At 39.2% G+C, this 22,798-nt stretch overlaps 1 protein-coding gene across 2 annotated transcripts in view; it reads left to right on the top strand.

Moving 5' to 3' along the window:
* Nucleotides 1-1,645: 1,645 nt before the first annotated feature.
* LOC146005260 (uncharacterized) overlaps nucleotides 1,646-22,798 on the top strand; it is a 61,379-nt gene continuing 40,226 nt past the window's right edge. The window contains exons 1-6 of one of the 2 annotated variants that reach the window (XM_083144359.1): nucleotides 1,646-1,752; nucleotides 3,099-3,196; nucleotides 4,158-4,302; nucleotides 8,214-8,342; nucleotides 12,553-12,606; nucleotides 16,643-16,801. In XM_083144359.1, the coding sequence (XP_083000485.1) occupies nucleotides 3,149-3,196; nucleotides 4,158-4,302; nucleotides 8,214-8,342; nucleotides 12,553-12,606; nucleotides 16,643-16,801 (535 nt within the window). In that variant the 5' untranslated portion in view covers nucleotides 1,646-1,752; nucleotides 3,099-3,148. Of the gene's footprint in view, nucleotides 1,810-3,098; nucleotides 3,197-4,157; nucleotides 4,303-8,213; nucleotides 8,343-12,552; nucleotides 12,607-16,642; nucleotides 16,802-22,798 lie in introns of both variants that reach the window. The other variant, XM_083144358.1, reaches the window with a different exon arrangement.

The raw sequence follows: 22,798 nt of genomic DNA, 5'->3' as shown, positions 1-22,798 counted from the left end.
TATGGAGGTGTCTCAAGAAGATTGGAAAAACTGCTTTGATAAATGGTTCGAACGAATGCAAAAGTGTATTGACCATAAAGGAGAATACTTCGAAAAACAATAAAGCAGTTTTCAATGCCAAATTCCTGTTTTTTCATTGTTAGGCTCAAAATATAAATAGTGACCCTCGTACTATTACTGCTTCCACCACCACCACTAATAATGCCGCTACTATTACTACTACTACTCATTATTATTATTATTATTATTATTATTATTATTATATAATTTGCTTAGGGGAAGAAAAAAGTTGGTCCAAAAAGGGACATTTTGTCCCTTGGAAAGGGAAATTGTGCCCTCATATTGTGGCAACACTGGTACAGATGATCGTCTCTGCTGATTTGGTAGATAAGGCACGGTCCTGAAATGAAGGGAGCGCAACTCCTCGCTTATAACCCTAGCGTAGCACCGATATTCAAGCTATCACTTGGAGACAACAACATTGTACTCCATAACTTTCGGACTGCAACTAGGGCCTCCCCGATGGCGTAGTGGTAACGTCGTCGCCTTGTAATCAAGGGGTCCCGGGTTCGATTCCCGGTGGAGGCACATAGTGGTTCGGATCCCACTTTAAACTGTAGGTCCAGTCCCAATTAGCCTTAATGTGCATAAAGTGGACTTAAAACAACCAATCAATCGGACTACAACTGGGGCGAGATTGGTTATCGCTATCTATTTAAGGGGATTCAAATTTCCGATCGTTAAACCCGTTGAGCAAGTTCCGTCCTGTCGTTAACCCTGCTTTTTTGCATAAGGCTGATGTTACGTTATTTCAACTGATTCCTGTCGATTCCCGTGTCAATGGAGTTTTAAAGATCCGCTGAAGGTCGCCGGTGTAATATGCTTGTAAGAAGCTGCTTCCAGCGCCTCAGCCGGACCCTTGGCGAAGTGATTAGTCTATCGAGCTATGACGCCAGGGGTCCCGGGTTCGAATCACACTTTTGGCGTGATACGATATGCTCATTTCAATTTCCTTTTTTCGTAAGTTTTAAATTTGAGATAAGGGTTTTAGATAAGAGGATTTTTCCCGTATACACCTGGTCTTAAAAAAAAAAAATTGTATCAATCATAATTTTTGTGCCTCTTCAGGTTAATCACGATGTTAATAATGAATGATGAAGTAGACAATGAAACAAATCCATATTCATGCATTGTCCGAGATTCGAACCCATGACCCCACGAAGTCGTAACACGATAAGCAATCATTTCACGGAGAGGTAGGCAAATTTTACATGTCAAGAGATATAAAAAATTCACATTTTTCCTCAAGCAATAACAATGTTTCTTGTGTTGTTGAGCATTGTAAAGTTTTAAAACAGAATTTCTACGGTGTCGTAAGACTCGGATAATAAAAACTTCGCTGACGGTATCTATAAATAAACATTCCGAACGTTATATGATTTGTTCACTCCATAAGCACAGAAACAACATTGTTTATTTTTGCTCGTGAGGATTTCAACACGCTGAATCTGACAGCAAAACAACGAAACAGAGAAAAGTCTCTGGTCCAATCAACTGATCAGGGTTCTGTGCATAAATTAAAAATGCCCCTCAAAGTTTCTTCCTCAGTGTAAAAACTATATGCAATTATAAACGCAGACAACAAATGCTTTCCTCTTGAGGAGTGTCGTAAAAACCGGAAGACTATTACACGGCATAAACTCTCTTGTAAACACTCCGAAAGTCAAAATCTATCTTGAACAGCTGGCAAGGGTGGGTGATCCCATGTGTGTTGTCTAAAGTGGAACAAATTTTCACGCAAATATAGAGGTAGCTTAATTTTAAACTAGCATTTAATATTAAATTTACACAATTTATAGTATATGACCGTAAACTCTACTTTAATCAATATTAAATTAAAGGGTAAATAAAAATAGTTTCACTAATATACGCACTCTCTGAAAGAACAAGATATTACAAATTAGCAAATTATCTAATGTTGAGAACAGTGGCTGATTCTGGTTTTGAATCATTTTAGAGAAATGAATAAGGAGCCCTGTATAAATCTAGTAAGAAATAATAAACATAAAAATAACATAAATTTTAAGAGTATTTGAAAATAAATCTTTTGAAAATTATTTGGACGTAAAAGGGATGAGGAGACAGGTGAGTGGAGAAGGTTGCATAATTTGGAAGTACATAATTTGTATTCATGTCCAGATATTATTAGAATAATTAAATCAAGAAGACTTAGGTGGGCAGGCCATGTGGCACGAATGGGAGAGGAAAGAGTTTACAGGAATCTTGTTGGGAAACCTGATGGGAAGAGACCTGTAGGAAGGCCAAGACGAAGATGGAGGGATAACGTTGAGATGGACCTAAAGGAAATCGGTAAGGATGGAAACGTTTGGATTGATCTTGCCCAGGATAGGGACAGATGGAAGGCATATGTTGCTGCAGCCATAAACCTTAGGGTTTAAGAAGGCTAGAGAGTTAGATAATTAGTATAAATCGAGTCTAGAAACTTTGCAAGTCCATCATTAGAGAAATTCTTGAATTACCAATGGTTAGAACGATGCATTTTTGCAAGACCAAATGTTTCAGTGAGAAGACCCCAACCCCTTCAGCTCGATCTCCCCTGCCCAAATGTACAGGGCCTTCCGGTGCTTTATCGCCACCACTGGTTCGGGCAAAAGTCTTCATGCTAACAAATATTTATTGGGCAATAACTAGTAATGATATCCTTAAGAGATAACAAACATATGTGCCACCAATTAATTTTCTTTAATCACTCCTCAAGGGTTCTGGGTTCGAATCCAGGCCTGGGCATGGATGTTGTGAGTGTCCATTCATTAACTTCATCATATCATCACTCATCTCCATCTTCGCAAATTAGCCAAAAGTGGCACAAAAGCGAAGTAAAATGAAGCAAATCAATCAATCTTCAATCGCTTCTAGGCTGCAGGTTTCGATTCACTGGTAAAGAGATGGAATATGTTAAAAAATATTTACATGTTTGCATCAGAAGTAGCAAAATTTGCAGTCCACATTGTGGTTCAAAGACTGAATTCGCCTTGTATACGAATTCCAAAAAATAACATCATTTTAATTCTTCTTAGGAACAAGAAAGGAAGAAACGTGCCTCAGAAAACAACTACCCTTCTGTGTGATGGGAGAGACGATTTCACGGATATACTTCGACATGCTTCTATGCTTGGTATGGTATCAACTTATTTATGGGGTAAATTTCATATACAGGGTTATTCAAGATGATGTTCCTAATTCCAATATGTTTATTAAGATTTTATGATACTGAAGAAAACACAGTTAGTACCAATGTAAATGACAACTTCACAATTTTATTTTATCAAGACTGGGCTTCCTTGATGGCGTAGTGGTAACGATGCCGCCTTGTAATCAAGGGGTCGCGGGTTCAATCTCCAGAGGAACACATACTTTAAACTGTAGGTTCAGTCCCGAATAACCCATTTCTGAATAAAGTTGACTTGAAATGAACTTTGACTTTGATTTGACAAAATTTCATAACACGTTCAATGTACACTCTAGGGTCTACTCGTCACACCAAACATATCCAAAACCACAGATAAGGGTATATACCCTTATCTGTGCCAAAACCCTCTGCAATATGCGCTCTAGTCACACATCGTTACACCGGCCCACGGCAGAGCAATTAGATTTGATCATGTTACGAGTGGAATAAAAAATTAATGTAATTTTGTAACTGGAATTTTGCTAAAATAAACTTGTGGAGTTTCTCTTCACATTAGGACGAACTTCGTTCCCTTATATTTTATAAAGTCTTCACGAAATATGTTCAAAGTGGGAATGTAATTTCTGAGTAACCCTGTATAATATAAAAGTGTGTTTGTGTGACCCTGTATGGCGGAAAACGAACCCAGGAACATGCTTTTAAAAAGTTTTCAAGACGACAGCACACCTCCATGTAGGAGTGAAAGGTTGGTTCCAAAATCCCAGGTTCGAATCGTGGTTAATTTATGGATGGGTTTATCCAATCACCCTAATGAGGAGGTGATATGTTAAACTTTTTATTACATTACATTAATAAGATTTGATACTTTTAAAACTGCCGGTTGTTGGATAGTTCTTCAGTCAGCCGAATAACTAATCCTTCTATTTTATTTATGATTCAATTTTAGATCTCATGTATACTCCCTCGTCTGTTGCTAGTGGAGGGGTTTGGCGTCCAATACCCAGAGATATTTCTCAACGACATTCCTGACAGACATTACCCCGTCGACTACGACTATGACCCAGCTGACACGGCGCCTCTGAATATGCCACGTAAGAACCACATTTTACAATTACTTTTAATTGTAAGCTACCAGGCTTCATTTATAATTTATCCACGAAAATTCCTGTTGTTTAAGAAAAAAATTGTCTTTCTTTGTACAGTTAACTCGTGATGTAGTGCGAACTCGGTTGTAGGGAACATTCGGCTTCCGTCAGTGCTTTACTCACAAAATTTTCAGACGGTATACGCTGATTTTCGTGAAGCGTTAAGCGAAGAATATGTTTCCATAAAGTTTGGATTATATTTCTATAGGGTTTACCGATTTAAACGTCAGATCTTTAAAATTAGATAGAATGAAACCACAAGTGATAATGACATATATATATATATATATTTTATTTTGAAGAGCAAACAATGGCATTAAGTTTTGATCAATACGTCTCGTCTGCTTCGGTGGGTGGAATTCATTCTGAATGTCCAATTTTCCAGCATGTCTGCACACATATTGAGCGGTATAGCCTCAATGGTTCGTTCGATGTGCCGTTTCAGGTTATGACAATCAGTTTTTGTCACCTACGTTTTTATTATTCTATATCATAGGTTTTCATTATTTTATATTTTTCCGTAACTTCGTATTTCTCTTGAAGCTTTTCTGAACCTTTTGTGTTTCTCTGCTTTTGTCGACTTCTCCCCGTCCGGTCAGAGAAGCTGGGAACTACAACAATGTGTTGTAATAAATCTGTCACTGTTAGAGCGACTTTTGTGCATTTGGCGATGGGAAGTTCCACTTGGGAGGCCAATTAGTGGAGGAACATGTTACGTACGTACTATTCATTTCACCCTATTCTAACGCAACACGTGTGCCTGAAGAAGCTGGACCAAGCAAAAGAGGGACGCTTGACCACCAACAATGGAACTTCAGATTTCCGCGCCTAAAAGTCAGCCTGTTAGAATTCGAAATTTCAAGCTGTCTTTAAATAGTTGAAGAACAGACGAACAGTACAAAGTATACCGCTAGTTTTCGATCCGATAACACCTGTGACAGTCGGAGAACGATTCGGGACTTTGTCTTTTTTTCTACCGCGCCGTGTGTTTTACTCTGCGTGAGTGACAGTGACTAGTGGTATAAATACGCAGTGTTAATTTGTGACATGTGCATTGGATTTGTGTTATTCTTTTTGTGACGAGGAACAGTAATACGACTACGGCGGGCTAGAGTAGAAGAGAAGGGGGCCATGGGTCTTTCCAGCCTGCACGAAGCCGACGCAGCAGACCACCGCTCAGCGTCCAGACGCCACACCGCTAAAACGCCGTCACAAGCGCCACAAACGCCACGTCACCACAAATGACGTCCATAGGCCGATGAGAAGCCATGTAATGATACCGCCGAAAGCCGCCTGCCGAATCAGCATCCTTGAGTAATTCGACGCCGACGCCCGACAAAAATTCTACAGAGAGAGAAAAAGAGAGAGAGTGGAATGGGAAGATGAAGCGACACCAGCCCTCACTTATATATACCATCTAGAAGAAGAGATTGAGAGATGACGCGACACTTACTGCGTCTTGAGACGACGCCGACGTCCCGCGTAAGACTAGCGGTGAGAAGCCACGAATGCCCCCGGTAGCGCGAACTTCGCCCATTTTCGCCGTCCCCCGAGTAGAGAGGGAGACGATATCGAAGCAATTAATCGCTCCACCACGAAGCAGACAGATGGCAGAGAGGTCGTTTCCCTCATCTATGTCGCCGTGATGTCGAAGCGTAGAAGGAAGGTGTGTTCAAGAAGTTTGCGAAGCGCCGGTACAAAGAAGTAACGTGGGGAAGTGTTAGTGTCGTGAGGAGGACCGCGGATTGATGTCACGCCGCCATCTAAAGGACTACGGTAAACGTCGCTGGAACGTCTAGAACGCCAAGATGGTACAGCATACAACTGAGTCCTCGACCCAGGACACCAAAGAACGGCCGTCGGAAGAAAAGATACCAGTCTTTAAATTAAAAGTCGCAAAAGTATTGATTAAATTTTTGCCCAACATAATCTAAATTTCACGACAATTTCTAATTCGGAAGATCGATTCGCGGCATACTGTTGTTTTTCCCATCCTCTGAGCCGAACCGTATGGATAATTATCTTTATGTCATATTAGGTGTGTACTCTTAAACACTTGATTAAAACTGCGTAAATCCTGTATCTCTTGCAGAGATCACCTCTCAAGTTTGTTAAATAAGGAAGTAAATTAACTTCGTGCTATTTTTAATATATTCATACATTAGTGTCTTCATTTTTCATTCTGTAAACATGTATGTGCCTTGCAATTGATATTTATGTTGCACGAGTTGCGTGCCCTGCTTAATGTTATTGAAGTTCCAAGGCGCATTTGTGAAATTCTACAATAATTATTTAATGTTTTAATAAATTGCGAAATATAAAAGATTACGTGTTATGCTCGTTGGCAGAATGCGTGAGCAGATGAAAGCTAACTATCTTGGATTCTAAACAAATTAACGTCTGCAGGCGCAGATTAGGATTCATCTCGGCTCATAAGAAAGCTAAATATTGCTTAGTATCTAAAAAAGGGTCAATGTATTCATCTTAATGTAATTTTACTTCTGAAGTTTGAGTGAGAGTGTGAATGCTTGAGTGATAGTGAGGGGTTGTGTAATGTATCTATTTTTGTGTTATATAATTTACATTTTTGTTATCTATAATTTGACTATGATTTGTGCTTATACATATAATATACATATCCTCATAACTATTGGTATTAATGTTTGGTTCAACGTTAAGTCAGCAAAGCATTTACGCTCGACTTTAGGGCTCACATCAATTATTATTATTATTATTATTATCTGCGTCGTTATTATTATTATTATTATTATTGATTATTATTATTAATTATTCAATATAACTTTATGCACGAGTCGGCTATTCGTCGGGGGTGAAAACCGATCCGGTCACACGTACCCTGGAATCAAACCGTTTAGCTGGGCCCGGCACCTAGGAAGGGGACTTCGGTCTCCGGACTAAGGTAAAGTTTCCCAGTGAGATTTGGCGCCCACGAACAGGTCTTCACGGGAAATGCACGAGTGAGAAGGTCACGAACTGTGCGTGGCTTAGTCTCATAGATCTCAAATTTGACATAAACCCATAGATAATAATCCAGGGGGCTTAGGTCACATGATCTTGATGGCCAGTTCACGTCACCCTTTCTGGACACAACTCGTCCGTGAAACCAGTGTTCCAAAGTGGTCGCATGTCCCTTACAGACGAGACAAGAAGTGGATGACCATCGCTCATAAACGATGCGACTACGCTGAGGAGAGTGGACGATCTCATCCTGTAAGATCGATGAGTAACTCTCCATATGATCATGCATGCAACTGGTCTTAGTTACGGCAGTGCGTGGAAAATTAGAACTCCACATGTCTAAAGTGTTAGCATGCTGGGTTCCACTGTCTTACACCCGCTCACTCATCTCAATCTGTTTTGCTGTAGAAGCAAGGCAATGCGGCTATAAAATCTTGCCGCATCCACCCTATTTGCCAGATCTCGCCCCAAGTGAGATTTTTCGTGTTCCCTGAAATGAAAAATCCACTGCGCGGTCGGCGATTCGACACAAATGATGTCATGCAATCGGTGGATCACTGCTTTTGACGCAATCTGAGAATTTCTACAATGGCGGCCTGCGGAAGGTCAAGAAACGCTGGGAGAAATGTGTGCATGTGCACGGTGACTAGCTAGAGAAGTCTTAAGGACCACAAGTTGAAATAAAGTTTCCGTTTCATTTAGTTCATGGTGATAATTAAAACTTTACGATGCCGTGCCATGCCATATATGGTAGCTGCAGAAGACGTATAGCGTTCACGCTGCGTTCATTACCTTGACAAAAACAGACAAATGTGCTTAGAACTTTTACGATAGTGGTTTAAAAATATTATTTACTTGCAAGTTGATTTCAATTGTAGCTTCCAGTTATGACGTAAATCAAAACTGGCCACAACCCATGTATGACTCGATCAATCAGGAGCTTTCTGGAAACAAAGATGGCGACGAAAGTGGAAAGCGATCAGCGGACGCCCTCAAGTGGAATCTTTGTAAGTAACAAAACTTCCTTTGCCCTCTATATCTACAGCTCTCGTCCAGTCTTACGGCGGGTGCTCTACTGCTGACAAGGGAAGTGGGGAGCGGGGAAGCGACCAATCCTGCGCGATAAGAAACGCAGCAGCCTGTAGAACGTGGTGTGCGTAGTACTTCCTCCCGCCACGTCATAACTCTTGGCGCCACCGCCGTTGTAAGGTTGGTTTGCGGTGTATTTCCCGCTCCCCACTTCCCTTTCCAGCATGTAGAGCGCCCGCCTTAAGAGTAGACAAGAGCTACAGTGAGCTTGAATATTACCTTCAGGTGATAATAGCATCGGAATGAACATGCTTCTTAGAATGAATGTTGTTCTTGCTTACAACAAGCACATGTCCGATATTTCCATTGTAAAAAACAATTACCGAAATAGACAAAATTTTGAGCCGAATCTCCGTTTGAAAGTTTCAAATGCTCAACCAGACATCAAGAAACTGTTTCAAGTTATGCAGACAAATCCTTCCGTAACGTAGCTTACATCATCTAACGCAATGTTACTTCTGCGTTTGGAATCGAACCAAGAACCTTTAGATTGTATTGGGTGGTGTAGTTATTCATCATTCATCTTTCAGATGGTTATCAGTCGCTTAGCCTAAAGTATAACGTATGCGAAAGGTTACATCCAAAGTTATGGCACAAGAATTCACACGTACAATAATTGAGCTTCTGTACTCATCATGACTGAACCGATGTGGATGTTGATAAGAAGACGATAACACTTGCCTCACAAATAGATGAATGTTATTCCATAGATTGTCCTCTCAATAATGGTAATTGACACACATCTGACCTTACAGTCAGAGTTCACTCTCCTCATGCACCAGTGTTCAATAATCGTCCTTCCAACTTCCTTGTCCTATCCCGTCCACTTGTCTCTCTCCCTTCCAACTTTCATGCCACATACGCCTCTCAAGTCAATAACCTATCCTTTGCCTGATTACTTATTCAGCATTCCTTTCTCTGCTATGTTAAGACTTGACACTTCTTACCCAATACCTTGGGTAGCTACGATACGCTTGTCACTACAAACTGAGAATTTGCAATAAAAACACCAAAATTGTACTTTACAGTTTGTTTTACAAACTTATTATTGTTCTTTCCTTTTTTCAATAACTCTGTAAAAAATATAGTATGAAAATTGAAGTCTACTTATATACTTCTTACCTCCATTTTTATTTCTGTAACTATTCATGAAGATTGTAAACTAGGGACACCCAATGAAATAATAAACGTAAGATTCTAATGTTTATTTGTTTACCACCTTTGCGCGGTGGGTCAGTCGGTAACGCGTCTGATTACCATACTCAAGGTCCCGGGTTCGATCCCCGGCCGGTTCAAATCCGGGAACTTTTCTAACGTTTGAAGCCGCCCCGGCGCCCACCCAGCGTCGAATTACATGGGTACCTGGGGGAAACCCTGGGGGGTAAAGGCGGTCAGGGGCGTGATGCTGATCACATCACCCCCACTCACGACCGGATCAAGAAAGTGTGGGGCATTACCCCCACACCCCCTATACACCTTCATGGCGTGGTGCTAAGCACAGGGGAGCACTTTACCTCTTTTTTTACCACCTTTCCACACACAGACCGACTGCCATTTTCCTCCATTGCAGACACGCGCCTCCAACATATCAAAAAGTTCCACCAATCAGGCAGCCAAGAAATTCCCCAAAACCCACTATTCGGAGAAAACCTGTGGTGGGAGTACATTAGACATTTAGTTACGACTAAAGAATACAATGAGAAAAAAGTTCGAGAACCGCTGCCTTAGAACATTGGTTTGACGAAGGTTATTAAATCTTATGATAACATTTACGCGTAATTTAGAAACAGTGTATTTACATTGAAAAACTAAGTATGCTGACCAAGGCAGTAATTTATTTTATTAAAAACATAAACTAAACGTAACGTTTCAACCTTCTAGCAAGGTCTTCATCAGACTCTGTATCAAGTACAAAAGTAACAAGATACACAAAAGGGCATTATATATACACAAACATTACTCCCTCCAGACTATTAGAAAGTTGTTAGGAACTTTCTAGCAGGTGATACAGAGTCTGAGGAAGACCTTGCTAGAAGGTTGAAACGTTACGTTTAGTTTATGATTTTAATAAAATAAATTACTGCCTTGGTCAGCATACTTAGTTTTTCATAATCATGGAAACAAGGCTTAGAGGTGTTATGTATTTACATTGTAAGTAAACCCAAATATTTAGGAATATTTTTGATGTGAACGAGAGGACTGGTCATATTGGACTGCAACCACTTTGCCCTCATCGGTGGACGTTGAGAGCCTCCAGTATCCAACAGATCTTAAAGAACTATGAAAACCTTCTCAATTTTTGTGAGAATTTTTCTGAGAAGATTCTACTGCCATGGCATCAAAATGTGCTGGATACCTGGAGACAATACTTCATTTCAAGACATTTTTTCTTTCTCTCCTTTTGCTGCCATGTGATGGGTCCAATAGAAGAGGTAAACTGTAAGATTCAGTCTCCACGCATTGGTGCTACAGAAATGGAATCAAAACTAAAATACTTGACTGACATCTTTCAAGAAAAGCGAATGGATTTGGAGCAGTTCTGGCAGAAATGCACAGCGGGCAAACCCAGCCTCGTTGATGAGCCAGGATTGCCCCGGCAACGTCACTTCCTAAGAGACTTGTAAATCCTGATGCTGCCAAACCTCACAAGTTCTACACTTGTGTATAAATCAATATACACTGACGTGTGTGACACAGTAAAATCATGTGTTAAACAAAGACATGAATCTACAGGACCACAAAAAGTAACAGCTGTAGAGAAAGAATGCATCTCATCTGTGAACAGTTGCACAACAAACTTTGAGCAAACGCGAGAATTCTTTCGCCAAGATTTGGATGCCGATAGGCTCTCCTTACACCTGTCCATGCTTGGTGATATCGCCAAACAGAAGAAAGTGGTTCTAACTACCATACGTGACATAAGAAAGTTTCTTTTGAAAGACAGCACCCTACAGGAGCTTCTGCCTGAAGTTGCCAAATTCATGATGCTCCTCCGCACTGTGCCAGTGACGACAACCACAGCCGAACGGTCATTCAGTGCTCTTCGCCGACTGAAGACATATTTGAGATCTACAATGGGGCAGAAGAGACTAAGCAGCTTAGCGGTACTCCACATACATCAAACTGTGTTTCATAATTTGGACCTGAGACCTCATAGAGCCACTTTTGCTTTATTTTGAAATCATGTTTATATGTTTTTGTTGTGTATGTCACTTTATATCTTAGTGTACATGCTATGTGTTTTTATATTATTGCAAAATTAAATTTAAAAAGTAAAATATTGTAGCACGAACAAAAAAGTAAAACCATTTTCCTGCGATTTGTGTTAGCATTTATGTAAATACTTAAATAAAACTGTTAATATTGTAAATATTCGTTATTTTTATGGGTACGTGAACAATAAGGTTATTTGCGCCCGTCACATGTCCATTCTTTACAGGTCTATTGCGGACATTAAAACACACCCATGCCTTCGCCGGGACTCGAACCCGAGACCACCAGAACAAAGCCAGTTGAGTCGACCACCAAACATACTCGGCTACCGAGGCCGGCATAAAGCTGTTAGGTTGGCCTCTTAATGTAAATACATACTTTTCAATAAAAATGTTAATTGTTATCTAAAAAACAAATGACCAGACACAAAAGACATAAAGAGACTTTGAAACATTTTCTAAACGTTTTTCACGTTACATTTCATTTGCATGAGGAATATGATAGCTGCTTAAAAACTGCTATACGAAGACGAGTCCATCCAAGATTTCCATGCCGAGAAGTAGCCTACACTGAAACCCAAGAATCATTCATTTCAACTCGTCGAGACTTTTTATGGCACAGTGTAAGAGGCGCATACTTCTCAAAAATTTTCAGTTGTTTACTGCACAGTTAAGATATGGTATTCTATATGTTATCAATTCCATTTTCTTGGGAAATAAACATCCCTGGCAGGGATACAAATAATTTTCCTTTGCCGGGAATTTTTTTTGTGGGGGGGAATGTCCGGCATCCCAACCGTTAATTCGCACGGTGCACATAGATAATTTTTTTGTGGGAATTGATATGAATATGAATTCTTAGTGATCAGTTTTAGAAAATAAATGCTCACTCGAAAACATTTTTTCTCTATTCCAGTAACAAAGGGCAAGATATTGTCTGAAGCCTTTGTGGAACTGTTGTGGGAAGCACGTAAGTTGATGTCGACACAATTTTTTATATATATGTATTTAATTATTGACTGAAATTTTTGTCCTCCTCCGTGGCCGTGCGGTCTAAGGCGCTGTGCTTTGGACTCCGACTGCGGAACGGCATGGGTTCGAGTCCGCCTCTCTGGGTATTCGGCCTGTGTAATGGACCGGTGGCAACCAACCATCGTGTGGAAATTGGGAGCTACGGGTGAATAGCGTAACCCACACACAGAAAACTAAATTCATCGTATGGATTGATCCACCAGAATGCATCGATTGATGCACTAAAGTGTGTTTTATGGCTTCTTCAAAGAATCAGATTCACATTTCATGCATTTGGGTTCATTTTTGTATGTCGTGATAGAAACACCAAAGTGAGGATCAAGTGAGGATTTCTTTCAGTCCAGATGCACTTCAATGCATCAGTTGATGTTCCTTGATGCACCTTCCTGCATCTTTTTGGATGATGCATTTAAACGTTTGGTCTGAGCTACAGAGTTTGTGTAGCTCAAACGAAACGTTTAAGTGCATCATCAAAAAATATGCAAGATGGTGCATAAAAGCGCATCAATTGATGCATTCAAGTGCATCTCGACTGAATGGAATCCTCACTTAAACCAAATGATGCATTTTGGTGTTTCTTTCACGACATACAAAAATGCACCCAAATGCATGAAATGTGAATCTGATTCTTTGAAGAAGCCATAAAACACACTTTAGTGCATCAATCGATGCACTCTGGTGGATCAATCCATATGATGCATTTAGTTCTCTGAGTGCAGTCTCGAAAATCTCTTATAACGGCTGGGGGTTCGACGTGCTGACTCCACGTCACCCCATTACCGGTTGAAGATCTCCACACCTCTAGGTAGGATTGTGGGAGGGAGACTGGCAGTAGGGAGATAGGCCAAGGCCCTTCAAGGGCTGTCGAGCTACGGGTTATTGACTGAAATTTACTGCTATGTTGAACCAATTAGAAAATACACGTGCAAATGCTACAGAATTTTAAATCACTGCATTTTTTTATTATTACGGTTTTTCTAACAACATGTCCAATTTAGAGAATTCGTTGCTATCGAGTACTCAGTGCATTCCTTGAGTTTCAATTTGATTTTCATTGTATGCGTAGATAGGCTAATTGGACTGGACCTACAGTTTAATGTTGGATCCGGCCAATGCATTCTTAAAGCGCTAAGAATAACAATTTATGTATACTATTATCAAAACTATCCCTTTAGAGATTGGTTGATTTCCTTGATTTTGTTTATTACACTTTTCCTCTCTGCCACTTTTGGCTAATAGCGATGATGAGGATGTGTGATGATATGATGAAATTGATGAAGGGACATTTACAAAGAACACCCATGCCCAGGTCGGGATACGAACTCAGGACCCATGATAACCACTCGGCCACGGAAGTCGGCTCTCTTTAAAGAGACAAACGAAATGTTAGATAAAGCATTTCTACAGCAAGTACTTTCGAGAGCAGCTATCTGTGATCAGGGTTGTTGAAGGTCCAGGACCGGAATCTTTTTTCTCGCACAATTTAAATTCGGTCCAAGTTGCGTATTGTTACATTGAAAAAAGGTTCCTGGACCGTATTATAATTGTTCCTGAAAAAAGTTCCTGGACCGAATTGAAATTCTTCCGGAAAAAAGGTTCCTGGACCGAATTAAAATGATTTAGATATGACAAGGTTATACACTGTCTAGAACTCATTTACGTTTGTTGATTTTCTCTCCCAGTCCGGGATTGAATTTATTTACAATTCCTGGACAAGGGTTGACCAATTAAAAGTTGTCTTCTAAAAATGTCCGCGAGTACGTTTTACATTGGAATGTCACACTGCAGTTGTAGAAAACGTAGCGCAGGGAATAAATAAAAACGCTGTTGTACTCTCGCGGGCCAGTTTCAAAAACTCCCTTGTCGGAGAGTTACTGTACATAACGCAATGTACTATATGGCGTCATATTGAGTTCAAACAAACCCGTCACGTGTTGCTCTGGCATCCGATCCAGGAACCGCAGCAAATAGGTAACGTGAGGCTGCTTGTTCCCAGCAGATATATCACAACAGGGAAGGGCAGTGCTGCTACAACCAAGTGAAGGAACGCGCATAAGAGAATGGGGCTACATGGAGAGTGGTAACGTAACTCCAGGGTTTGCGTTTCGCCCATTTCTACACTGTACCTTAGATTCTCGAGGCAGGCAGCACCTGGATTAGTCTTTCATGCTCACAAGTGGATAATTGTTTATCGTCAGGCCAGTATTCGATCCAAGTTGCGTATTGTTTCATTTCAATACGAAACTTGGACCCTATTTAAACTGATTGGGAAGAAAATGTTCCTGGAGCCAGGCACGTATCTAGAAATATGTTTCGGAGTGAGGGGGGGGGGTTCGAATCAAAAAAATCAAATTAATACTAATTACAATACATAAATTAATATTATATTATTATTACACGAATAGGCAAAAATACTGTATAAGAATAGAGATATACTAACAGTGCATATTCATTACGTAGCTTACCTGTAGTTAAGATCAGAATAATTTACAAAAAAACAAGAGCCCTGGCAATGAAATTAATGTCAAATGGATGAATAAATGAATACTTATCGAATATCAAATATGATGTTACATGTAGTTGGAGAAAAGTAAGTTTCTGATTAATATGTTATGCTTATTATTTTGAGTAGTAGTGTAAATAAATCTTCTGTGTATTGTCCTTCAGAGCCGTATGATCCCAATATAATCCTTGCCTTCTAAAAAGTTCAGAGGAAATTAATAACCATCGATTATGCAACAAATGCTAATATTTTCATTTCTTAATTTTAGTACTTGGTAACTCTTTCGAGGGTCCGGACCCCTTCCTAAATACGTCCTTCCTGTTCATCAAAACATTATGATTCCAATATAATCCTTGTCTCCCAATAAGTTCAGAGGAAATTATACAACAAAGGCTAAACGAATATATTTTTCAATACTTAATTTTTGTACTTGATAAGTCTTTCGGGGGGGGCTGGACACCCCCTAAATACGTCCTTTGCTGGACCGTATTTAAATTGATCCTGGAATAAAGGTTCCTGAACCGAATTGAAATACTTTACAGATAAGGTTCTTTACGGTCCAGAACCCATTTACTCTTGCTGATTTTCTCTCCTGGACCGGAATTGAATTTATTTAAAAATTTCTGGACCTTTAAGAATCCTGTCTGTGATTCAAAGTCTAGAGATGTTTTATCGTATTTATTGCTCTCAAAACTGTAAAGTATTTATGCAGAATGGGTATCCTACTGATCGGGTTCCCAACTGGCGACTGGCCTACTTTTTGCTGCGTAGCTCTTTCTGTCTACCAATCCTCTTACGAAGGTGTGTGCCTCGATGAATGTCAAATACCTCAGTTGCGAAGTAAAAGCTGTAGGGACAACATCGCTCTCCCCTTACAACGTTGGCAAGCGTACGTCTGTTTTTGTCATTTGTTTATATTAGCTTGCTTGTACAGTGTTTGGTTGTTTTGTTTATTAATTTGTGTACTATTGTACAACTATCCAGCAACGACACTGATCAAATCTCTCTGTCACCCGTTTTAAAGTACGTTTGGCAACATGGTGTGTATCCGACGCTCAATTGTTTCGTCCCGCCAGCAGCATTCGGTGGCTTGTGACGCGAGAATGCCCGATGTCAGTCGAAGAGAATTCAACAGATCGCCGATTCGTTGTTTCCCAGCCGCCAGCTGGAAATACAATTAGTATAGTGTAGTACAGTCAACAGTAAAGATAATAGTAGGCAAATTGTTCAACGCTATTTTTATTATTGTTTTCTACAACCTGTCATGTTTTAAGACATGGAATTCTGCTGATGTGTTGTCCTCTACTTGTTGATGTATTTATTCTAATTTATGATCATCACATTATGGAAAATAGTCTGAATTGAAATGGTGATAGACAATTCACCTACTATTTATTCTGCCGTTGGGAGTACACACACGCGTTGAATATCTTAAATTTGAATTTAATACAAATTCTTTTCTCCTTTACAGTTGATTATCTGGAAAGGCGCTTGAGATATGAGTCAAAGCCCCCGACTCATGCCCCTCTACGACCCAAGAACGAACCAGAGTTCCCTCCTGGGCAGATAGCGGAAATAACCGTGGAGCATCAGAAGCCGCCGAGCTCTCAAAAGAGAGTGCCACAACGCGGTGAGATCAGCTGTAGTTTTTCTTTGTATAAATATATATATTGTTTTGGCTTTTCAGTTATGCACCAGTTACATTTCTTTTACATTTCATAATTTTATAATACAATATTTTCTCTTCTAATATAGTTGGATAAGTGTATACAGTAGAGTCTCGTTTATCCGACATTCCGTAATATCCAACATACCACCAGACATATCATCAATCAATCATGATTAAAACATTGAAACGCATCAATGTAAAGGATGTTGCTCATTGGGTTGCAAGGGCCTGGGATGACATAATGATGCTACAAAGATGGCGACACTTGGCAGCGAAGTAACGGTAATCGTCAGGAAAGCAGACTACGATCAAAAATTTCTTTCAATCATCACAGGACTGAACTTTTGAAGTACTGTACGTACGTAGTGTGTTTAACTTCAGACAATTCTGTAACTGTAAGTTCATACTTCCAGTTATTTTTTCTGTATTGTTATAAAACATGAATACTGTATTAGGTTCGTAATGTGTAAAATTATAACATTAGTTTGACGTTTAATAGGCTTTTTCTTAACACCTCCCTATTATCAGACATTTTCGCTTATCCGACGTTCTGCCGGCCCGTTTATACCGGATAAGCGAGACTCTACTGTATTTTATTTTCTTAGTCGGATTGTTGACAAGCCGTATGCCCCATTATATCCTGCTTCTTTTAGTTCTCGTAAGAAATAATCATACGTAGTTTTGTTGAGACGATATTCAAATATAATATGATGAGGTGTTTGTTCAGTTGCACCACACTGACAGATTGGGGATTACACAATCGTCCTAAGCCCCGCGACAGGTTAGGTTTGCAGCAAAGACCCAAACGTGCACGCAGAATATAGTTCCGCTGCAATACTGTGGATTTTCTCATTGTCTGTGATATGAACAGCTTTGCGGTTGAGGCAAGACTGGCACGGGAGATGCAGAGCGTCGTTAGTAGTGGTATTGACTGTATTATGAGCACCACTTACAAGTGTAGAAAGTATGAACCCCCCTCAAGCAGATTTGGCTACACTTAAAACAAGCTCAACATGCCCATATGAGCTTTTTGCTCAAGTGTGGAATCTTGTCTAATCCAAGATTTTTGTAAAAAATGCCCTTCGGAAAGGAAGAGCTTTTTCGGAAAGTATGACCCCCCTCAGATTGATTTGTCTATACTTACAAAAGGCACTTCTGTGAGATTGTTGTCCATAAATTTGTTAAAAATATGCCCCTCTTGATGCCCACACTTAAAACTAGGCCACCCACACCCATACACACCTATACACACCTACACCCACCCACACCCACCCACACATATTCACTTCCGGTCCACTTCCGGTCCACTTCCGGTCTACTTCCGGTCTACTTCCGGTCCACTTCCGGTCCACTTCCGGTCTACTTCCGGTTTACTTCCGGTCCACTTCCGGTCTACTTCAGGTTTGCCTACTTCCGGTTTGCCTACTTCCGGTTTGCCTACTTCCGGTCCACTTGTGGCCAAGTTGTGGCCTATTTCTGCTTTTTTTATCCAGCATAGAGTTTTGATTTGAATCCCAAGAAATTGTATATAAATACCAAAGCCAAAAATATTAAGTGTATACACACATACACATACACATACACATACACACACACACATACACACACATATACATACACATACACACATACACACACACACAAAGCACAGTGTTGAACCCAACTGATATTTTTATCCAGCATAGAGTTTTGATTTGAATCCCAAGAAATTGTATATAAATACCAAAGCCAAAAATATTAAGTGTATACACACATACACACATACACACACACACAAAGCACAGTGTTGAACCCAACTGATATTTTTATCCAGCATAGAGTTTTGATTTGAATCCCAAGAAATTGTATATAAATACCAAAGCCAAAAATATTAAGTGTATACACACATACACACATACACACACACACAAAGCACAGTGTTGAACCCAACTGATATTTTTATCCAGCATAGAGTTTTGATTTGAATCCCAAGAAATTGTATATAAATACCAAAGCCAAAAATATTAAGTGTATACACACATACACATACACATACACATACACACACACACACACATACACACACATATACATACACATACACACATACACACATACACACACACACAAAGCACAGTGTTGAACCCAACTGATATTTTTATCCAGCATAGAGTTTTGATTTGAATCCCAAGAAATTGTATATAAATACCAAAGCCAAAAATATTAAGTGTATACACACATACACACATACACACACACACAAAGCACAGTGTTGAACCCAACTGATATTTTTATCCAGCATAGAGTTTTGATTTGAATCCCAAGAAATTGTATATAAATACCAAAGCCAAAAATATTAAGTGTATACACACATACACACATACACACACACACAAAGCACAGTGTTGAACCCAACTGATATTTTTATCCAGCATAGAGTTTTGATTTGAATCCCAAGAAATTGTATATAAATACCAAAGCCAAAAATATTAAGTGTATACACACATACACACATACACACACACACAAAGCACAGTGTTGAACCCAACTGATATTTTTATCCAGCATAGAGTTTTGATTTGAATCCCAAGAAATTGTATATAATAAACAACAACAAAAATGCCAAGTCAAAAATATTGTAATCAATGCAATAAGAATATATCCAGCCCCAATTGGGCTAAGCACCAAAAGATTTGTAACCCAGAGAAATACAGAACTCCCACAAAAATTTGCCCCAAATGCCATAGAAAATACAGCATGCAATACTTCACATATACACATAAAGATACTTGCTCTGTACAGTCATCAATACAACCATCCACATCTGGTCTGAAAAGGAAGCATGAAGCACCTGTTAATGCTTCACCGGCAAAGCAGCCACGCCATGCACCCATCCATAGCAGTTTTAAAGGCCAATTAAGAGATCACCAGTTTGTATCAGAGCCAAGATGTGACATTAAGAATTTTTTGAACAGTATAAATTCTGATCTGCAGGCAATTCTTAATGCACAAAATGGCTCTTATAAGCTCTCCCTCAAATTGTTTACACAATATAAGAAAGCAAATGGCACAAAATTTACACAGCCCCACATAACAGAAACTGTACCGGTATATTCAAACGCAAATTCAGACACAATAATAAGCAGCTTGATAAATCAATTGAATATTAAACACTCTGAATTTGCAGCAAAAGAGTCAGGATGGAGCCTATGCGGTTCTCCACACAAGTTATATGCTAATATTTCTGAATTCAGCCCATTACAAGGTTCTACATATCTGCCATTACCTGCCAATATTAAAAACAAACAAGCCGTGGTTAATATAAAAAATACCGATCAGAAATGCTTTTTGTGGTGTATTTTAGCTGCCTTGTATCCAGTTTCAAGAAATCCTCAAAGAATAAATTATTACAAACAACATGAGCACGATTTTGACGATGCAATGGAGGGTATAGAATATCCAATGTCTGTTCAGAATATTGATAAATTTGAAAAAAGGGCCAAGCATATCAATGGAAAACAATTATCTATTAATGTATTTATTTGTTCCACTGGCAATTGCCCGATAGCACCTCTCAGAATCAGTACATTTGATGATGAATCTGCTGTTCCGATTGATCTGCTCTTAATTGAAAAGGATGGCACATATCATTATACTCTGATACACAGTCTTGAAGCTTTAGTGAGAACGCAACTAGACAAATCCAATACAATATTCAAGTTGTGCAGAAGATGCTTAACTGTATTTTATGGTCAAAAAATGGTAAAAGGGGTTCGTGAAGAGAGTGCAGAAATTGCCAAAAACAAGTTAATTGAACATCTGAAATACTGTGGCAACCATAAACCTGTTCATATGGTGATGCCCAATCCAAGTGAAAATTGCAAATTCAAAAAGTTTGAAGCCTTGTTGGAACACCCAGCATATATTGTCTGTGATTTTGAATCAAATCTCAAACCTCTTGCATTCTGCAATCCAGATCCTAAAGAATCTTCAATTACACCATACCAGCTACATGAACCTTCCAGTTTTTGTTATGTAGTTGTACAGGATGGTGTAGCTAGTGAGCCACACTTATACATGGGACCAAATGCCATCAAAGAATTTGCACATAGAATAGAAAATAAGTGCCGTGACATAGCATCTAACATCTTATTAAAATCAAAGCCTATGTTGCCTTTAACAGAGAAACAGATTGAAGATTTCAACAATGCAGAAAAATGCCCGGTATGTGATTCTGAATTTTCAGATACAAATATCAAGGTGAAACACCATTCTCATACAGATGGTAAATTCTTAATGGCCCTGTGTAATAGCTGTAATATTAAGATCAAGAGACCAAGATTTGTCCCCATATTTTGCCATGGAGCATCCAATTATGATTTCCATCATCTGATCAGGTACGAGGGGTTTGACAAGCAGAATTTAAATATTTTAGCTGAAAATGATGAAAAATATATATCTATTAGCAAGATAATTAAAGTTGATGGTGTTTCTGTTCAATTAAGATTTCTTGATTCTTACAGATTTTTATCTGCTAGCCTGGCTACACTGACCACTCAATTATCTGATGATCAATTGAAAATCACACATGCTTCGTTTCCAAATCAGGACCTGAAATTAATTAGGCGGAAGGGTGTATATCCATATGACTATGTTACAGATTTTTCTAAATTTGATGAGTGTTCCCTGCCACCACAAGAAGAGTTTTACAGCAAAATCAGAGGATCTGGAATCACTGATGAAGATTATCACCATGCCCAGTTGATGTGGAACAATTTAAAATGCCAGACATTTGGTGATTATCACATGGCATATTTAAAACTTGATGTGACCCTCTTAGCTGATATACTTCAGGCATTCAGAAAATCTTCTATGCAAAATTATAGACTGGATCCAATATATTTTTTCAGTGCCCCGGGTCTAGCATGGTCTGCAACGTTTTTGAACACTAACATGCAATTGGATCTGATCCAAGATCAAGATATGTATCTGTTTATGGAGAAAGGTATAAGAGGAGGGATGGTGCAATGTTCCCAGAGATATGCCAGAGCAAATAACAAATATATGCCTGATTATGATCCAGCACGGCCATCAAATTATATAACGTATTTAGATGCAAACAGCCTCTATGGTCATGCCATGATGGATAAATTGCCATATGCAGGGCTTGAATGGGTTGAAGATTTGAATATTGAAGATCTTCAGGATTTTGATGACAGTGACCATGGCCTCATCTTAGAGGTTGATCTGACAATTCCAGATAATTTACACAACAAATTTTCTGATCTGTCCCCAATTCCCGAGGTTAAGTGCTCACCTGGCTCTAAACAGAAGAAGCTCATGATGACACTGGAGCCGAAACAAGGATATGTCACATATTACAAAAACCTCCAGTTCCTGATGAGTCATGGTGTTCAAGTAACCAAAGTTGGAAAAGTTTTGAGGTTCAGGCACTCAGAATGGTTGAAACCATACATTGATACAAATACAGAGCTTCGAACATCTGCAAAGAGCCAATTTGATAAGGGCTTGTTTAAATTGATGGTGAATTCAGTGTATGGCAAAACTATTGAAAATGTCAGGAAACATACCGATGTTAAAATAATTACTGACCCCAGCCTGAGCAAAAAATTGGTTGCAAAGCCCAACTTCAATTATAGAAGAATTTATGATGAGCACATGGCACTTTTCAACATGATGAAAACAAAAATCAAATTTGATAAACCTATTTATGTAGGGGCTGTGATATTGGAATTGGCCAAATTACATATGTTAACATTGTATTATGATGTGCTGAAACCTTTTTATGGTGATCGTGTAAAATTATTGTACATGGATACGGATAGTTTTATTCTTGATATTCAAACAGAAGATGTTTATCAAGATATGTCACAGCCTGAATTGTTTCAATACTTTGATACCAGTGAACATACAAAAATTCAACCCCACAACAAAAAGGTGCCTGGCAAGTTAAAAGAT

Source organism: Lepisma saccharinum, chromosome 23 (genome assembly GCF_977018435.1).
Source record: "Lepisma saccharinum chromosome 23, izLepSacc3.1, whole genome shotgun sequence".
In the NCBI taxonomy this organism is placed as follows: Eukaryota; Metazoa; Arthropoda; class Insecta; order Zygentoma; family Lepismatidae; genus Lepisma; species Lepisma saccharinum.
This window is presented reverse-complemented; position numbering and strand designations above follow the sequence as displayed.